General features: G+C 43.8%; 1 protein-coding gene across 1 annotated transcript; it reads left to right on the top strand.

Annotated features, from left to right (window-relative positions):
- Positions 1–1,673: 1,673 nt before the first annotated feature.
- LOC147005100 (disks large homolog 5-like) lies at positions 1,674–5,088 on the top strand. Its single transcript, XM_085836166.1, has 4 exons — positions 1,674–1,812; positions 2,723–2,882; positions 4,098–4,241; positions 4,875–5,088. The coding sequence occupies exons 1-4, from the start codon at positions 1,674–1,676 to the stop codon at positions 5,086–5,088; spliced, it is 657 nt and encodes a 218-aa protein (XP_085692292.1).
- Positions 5,089–5,942: the final 854 nt, after the last annotated feature.

Below are 5,942 nucleotides of genomic sequence, written 5' to 3'. Positions count from 1 at the left end.
GAAAGATCATTCTCACTTCTCCATCTTCCCAGAAAGAAAGACTGGAAGGGAGAGAATGGTAAGTTCTTTATAATAGACAAGACTTGGTAAGTGAGGCCTTGGATGTAGCCTGTGATTCAGTGTTGTTTTCTGAAACAGGATCACAAATATCCCATGTGGATTAAGTTACCTTTGAGCTCAGACAATTCTGCTTCCACTTTCCTATATTTGAGCTTCCAAGTGGGGCCTCCAAGTACTGTGAAAACATAACTAGTCATTGTGAGAAACCTGGATAATCTAATGCTAAGGCATGTACAGCACAGTATAGCAAAAGTCATTGATTTCTATGTCTGCCCCCTATATCAGATAGTTGCTGTCATATGACAGCCAATCATCAATAGAGAAAACAATTTGACTCAGAGCAAATTCATGGTGTCCACATTCCCTTGTGTTCTGTAAGAGGTTTGTTAATCTTACAATGGTCCATAAACCATTCCATGGGACCCCTCAAATTAAGGGTCAATATGCAGTTATATCTAAAACGGCCTGATCCGAACAGAGCACTGGATACTTCCCTAATTTAAATGAACTAATTTTGTTTTTCATTTGTTTTTGTTTGGTTGGTTGGTTTGGTTTGGGGGTTTTTGTTTTCTGTCTTTATAATTAACAAAGATAGAATTTTGAGGCTATGGCTCAGGCAAAAAACCTGAGCTATGGTTCTGATCAATCAACATTATGGTCTGCATTTAATGCATCATTCATGTTTGACTGAGATTGGGTTTTGTGTGGTTTGTGGGGCCAAACATGAACCCAAATACAAGATGCTAGGCCCTTGCCCAGTCAGCTAACCTATGTCTATAGTATTACCCTATACTTTCTGCGTGCACATCTGAATCTCTGTTGAATATATTATTTATTTCATACAGAAACTGATGGTCTAGAACACAGAGGGCTATAAGCAATACTGATCGGTGAGATTGGTGCAGTGAGAAAAGCCCCCACACAATCTGAGGACCACTCATTGTTGGCTCCAATATTTCAGTTTCCTCTGCCAAAAGATCTCTAGACTGTTGTCAGAAGCATGATGACTGCATGACTCCCTCCTAAGGGATCGTGGGGCAAATTTCAAATTCTAAACTCAAGGCTTCATGAGTGTGGTCCCTAAAACACACCCACACTGCAACCGGCCCTGAAGGCTCAGCCTGGATGAGATTTCATGCACCTGTACATGATGAGACAGGAGTAGATTTTGGCTGCATGTTCAAATGCATAATGCATAATATGCATAATCATATTGGTATGATTTCTCAGTAGGTTTTAATGGCTCCTATTGTTGATTGAGGAAAATTTAAGGTAGGATGGGATATTTTTGAGAAGGGTTTGGAAAGGAAACACAGAGTTAGATACATAGGAATTACTTAGGTGTGGCCAATCAAGCCTAGAGCAAACCCTCGCTTTGGAAGGAGGATGTGCTCAATGGCTATGCCCCAGGAAAGGGCAGCTCAGCTTCCTGTCAGTACAGGGAGAACATTAGCAGGGAACCAAAGGCTTTATGTAGTCCATGACATCAGCAGTCCCTTCTTGGACATTCTATCGACTCCTGGAGAGTTCTTAGCAACCTCTGTGATGTCACCAGTGTTGTAGTTACAACAAGCAGACTGAGATTTCTCAATCAGAGATTGCACATTGCAGTGATGGCCTTGCTTGCCCGACTTGGTAGACTTTTTCAGAGAACCAATGTGGATGGGAGAGAGACCAGAGAGGGGAGGAAGGATGCTGGACTACCATCTGAGAGTAATGAAGGACGAAGGAGGTGGACTTGGCGAATGTGGAGTAAGTCCTGGGAAGTGGATGTTGAGCTTCCTGGTAGGGGTGGCCTGAGCTGGCCTTTCTAGTAATGTGGAACTGGAGACTCTGGGTAGCCAAAAAACTTCCATGGTTATCACAATTCTTGAATCATCAAGGATTTTTAGAACAGTACTTTTGCATCCCCTAAGGCAGGAGTTGGCAAGGTCAAAGATGTTAGGCTATGAACTTCAAGTCTTGACTTGCACTGGGTATTGTGGGTGTTACTTGGGGACAGAATGAGACCATCAGGAGTGACAGCGGGTCTAAGCTATGCCAGTTTGAGGGAGGGAATACCTGCACTTCAGTCCATGGCTTCTTTTAGCTCCTTTAGTTATCTGACATTAGTGCCAGGGAGAGAATGGTGCTCCAGATCATGACCTCCTGTTCTGAGAACTACTCAGACCTCCTGTTTGTGACAGTTCCTACCTTACCTTTCTTTATCACCAATTGTGGGTGGCAGCCATTTCTATACTGTAAACAAAGAACAAGCAGTTTATAGACCCAGAGGGGGATTCTATTTTTATTTCTGGGATGTTTTGTGTTTCAGGGGGGAAGTTGATCATTGTGATGAACATATTCTCCCCCTGCCTGACTTATTAAGCCAATTCCTTGGCTTAGAGTAACAGGTTGGATATCTGATCATCTCCAAGATCTCAAATACTTTTGATAGTGAATTTGTAGTCTGACTTGTGAAACCACAGGGCTCAGGGCTCTGAAGTCAAGTTGTACCCTGAAGAAGACATCTCTCTGGTCCTCATATGCATGTTTAAGGGGGAATGAGGAAACATCTGGCTACTGGTGGTGTCACTAGTTTACAGGCATTTTTCCTTCTCTTTGGTAAGTCCACACTCTTTGCATTCTCATATCAAATATTCTCGTATTCATCTACCTACAGTGGCTCACAGACAGACATCATCCCCTATACCTGTCATGAGCAAGGAGCAGTTTGAGAAGGAAGAGAACAAGCTGATCAAAGAGATCCAGCTCACTACACAGGAGACAAATGAGCTGAGAGATCGCCTGATCTATGTGACCGAGGGATCCATGAACAAGAGGTATACCTTGGTCCAAAACCTGCAGTGTTAGTCCGGGGTCTGCAATGCCTCCCTCATCTTATGCTTTAAAAGGGGTGGGTTCTAGGAAGCTATACCACCAGAACATAGTTGGGTCTCACTTCATGCCCCTAAATACTTATTAGAGGAGAGGCCACAACTGAAGTTTGTCAGGAGCGAGAAGGGAAATAGACTCTTTTGATCCCTCCACTTGAAAAGAGGAACTTGGAGTCTGAGTGAAGAACTCAGGGAAAGAGGCAGTGATGATTACCTAGGGTTCATTTGGAAAGCCTTTGACAGGAGGTTTCTAGGTGATGTGTGTTTGCAGTTGTGTTTTTACTTGTCTCCCAGGTGATTGAGTGCTGGCACCTCCAGGTAGCAGCTGGAGGGGCCTGGTCCCACATGGTTCTTCTCAGTGCTTGATTAGAATGCCTGAAGTTCATGCCTGTTCCTGTTTGTCTGTGTGCCTTACACTCTGAGGCAGTAATGTTGCATGCATTACTCTACCTCTCATTGTGTTCCCTTTGTCTCTGTCTCTCTTTCTCTTTCATTCTCTCACTCTTTGTTTCTCCATCTTGTGTATAGGTCTAAGTCTGTGAGTCTGTGCATGCACAGATACAGACCTGTGAATATGTTTTGTATGTTTTTATTTCTCTCCACAATTTGGAATCTAGGGTAGGTGTTTTGGCCTGAGGATTTACCTGCCTAAAATTTTCCAAGTGAGGTGAGTCCTTAGACTGGTAGTCCCCACTTTAAATAGCATTGCATTTTGACTATGTGGTCACAAGTGTTCATACATTTGTATCCCTTGGGCAGTTTATAATCTGTGGTGATGTCTGGCATCATCTCCAAAATTATGTCTAATAACTGTCTCTATAATATTAGGTATCCAGTATTTAGAATCCCTTTTATGGAAACAGGGGAAACACCATCACAGCTGTTTGGTGGGTAAAGACAGGTAGCCTAGGCTCCTGAGAAAATAACTGCTTAGTCTGCCCTTCAGGCCTACTGAGTAATGCAGGGAGCCAGGGCATCCTCCATCTGGATACCTAGCTTCTGGTGTCCAGGGGCCAGGATAGCCAGTTTCCCAAGGTTAAGAAAATCCCAGCATTTAGAATGCAGTGTGTGGTTTCCATGGCTGCAGTAGTCCAGGACCCAGCCTGACTTCATGTGTTACTAAAATCCTAAGTTTATGGAGTTCTGTCTTCCTGGGGCCAGGCCCTACCACAGGCCAAATGGACACTATAAAGAACTGAAATTAAAGGAGAAGGAGATCATGACATTCCTACACGAATTAGAGAAGGACAAAATGGAGGCCCAAGAGAACAAGCAGGAGCTCAAGAAGGAGATAAATTTCTATCGGTAAGTTCTTGTCTGGGAGGCCAACACTTGTGAAATGGCCATTTCTACCTTCCTTTGTTTCTGGTCGGGAGACTGCAGGTCTGGTTCTATACTTTATGCTTTTTAGGCATCAGTGTCCCTTGGATTTTTGGACTCAGTTTTCCTAGGTCTCTAGGAGACTGTTACCACTGCCAGTGTTCTCCAGGCATCCTCAGGAGCCTCTAGACAGACAAGTGATTCAGATCATCAGAAGGTTATTATGCTGTACTGGGCCTCTGTGGCTCAGGCCGGGTTTGACAGAGCTAAGTGAGGTGTAATATGAGGATAGAGTGCCCTCCCTTTGGTTCTAATGACTACCCTGATTGTAGTTGCAGCCTACTAATTGGTATTGTCCCAATGCATGGGCTGTCATGAGTAGATGGAGATCCCTCTTTCTTTTGGGAAAACATGGACCCTTTTGGGTGTTTGGACTGCAGCACAAATTTCTTCTTCCATGAAATGGCTATTTGGTGTTTGTACAGCTGTCATGGATGTATTCTGGTGGATTGTATTAGGTCTTCATGGGAATCAGGGTACAGGTCAGGTTAATGGGACCTGTAAGTAGAAATGGGTGGAGGAGGCTGCAGGAACTTACCATGCAGACTGTTTTTCCAGTAACCTGCACAGCCGGATCCTGCTGGAGAAGAATCATATAAAGAAGAAGTTGGCGATATTGCAGCAGGAGAAGAAGGAAGTACTGGCTGATTGGGCCATCATTCGTCAATGTTTGATGGAGTTGAACCTGAGTGGTACAGAAGAACAGGAGAAGACCAACAACCTGGAGACTCAAGAACATCAGGTAGGGACAAACAATTCGGCCAGGCTTTGACTCTCTGATAATTGGCACAATAGAATCTATCTTTGCTTCCTCCCACCAACTTTCTAATCCATCCTTCCAAGCAGCCGCCCTCCTCATGGAATGTAGCTGTTCTTTGCTCTTTTTTCACACAAGTTAGCCTCTTGTGAGACTCTGAATTAGCCTCTTTTGAGGCACTATTACCACTGGCAAGTGTACCTTTCACCTCTGCTTTAGTCTGCAGTCCACTCAGGCTGACAAGTGAATAACATGTCACATTCTTGCATGCATGTCTTCAGATAGGTGGAATGCTATGTGGAGGTTTGAGTGAATTCTGGGTCCCATCTGCAGATTTCACATCAGTAATTTCAGTTAGAATATTAATGTTGACTGTCAAGTAAAGATGAGGTAGTGTGAGATAAAGGTCTGACAGCTGCCATGCCTTTCCCCACCATTCCTGTGTCTTAATAACTGCCTTCCTCTCCCAGGTCTCAGAAACTGCTAGAGAGCTGGGATTGGCCACACCTAAAGAAGAGACCATCTTGCAAAATGAGTTGTCATGCCAGGAGGCCCCTGCTGACCCTGATCTCCAGCATCCAGAATTTTCCTCAGATGAATCTTCCTCATATGAATCTCTTTATATCACATGTCCTGAGTGGGAATAGGCCCTAACTAGGAAGCCATGGCTGATTCAGGGTGTTATTGCCTTTTCTCTTCAGACAATTCCTCTTGGCAGAGAACGGAGGTGACTGCACTGCTAACAAATGTCCAAGAGGAGTAACAGACTATAGGTCTGTGCTGCTAAAAGTGAAGAAAAAAGATGAACAATAATTTGTTTATAGTTTTGTTTGAAGTTTTCATTTTTTGTTCTTTGAGTTGTTGCTATT

This window comes from Mus caroli, unplaced genomic scaffold (assembly GCF_978045245.1).
Source record: "Mus caroli unplaced genomic scaffold, Mus_caroli_1 scaffold_4, whole genome shotgun sequence".
Taxonomy (NCBI): Eukaryota; Metazoa; Chordata; class Mammalia; order Rodentia; family Muridae; genus Mus; species Mus caroli.
Note: the sequence above shows the minus strand (reverse complement) of the source record. Positions and strands in the feature narration are given on the sequence as shown.

Excerpts from the sequence above, each read along its gene's own strand:
- LOC147005100 (XM_085836166.1), top strand. The coding sequence starts at position 1,674 with ATGGCCTTGCTTGCCCGACTTGGTAGACTTTTTCAGAGAACCAATGTG. Across the intron at positions 1,813-2,722 it reads GTGGACTTGGCGAATGTGGA|TGGCTCACAGACAGACATCA; the intron begins GTAAGTCCTGGG and ends ATCTACCTACAG. Across the intron at positions 2,883-4,097 it reads GAGGGATCCATGAACAAGAG|GCCCTACCACAGGCCAAATG; the intron begins GTATACCTTGGT and ends TCCTGGGGCCAG.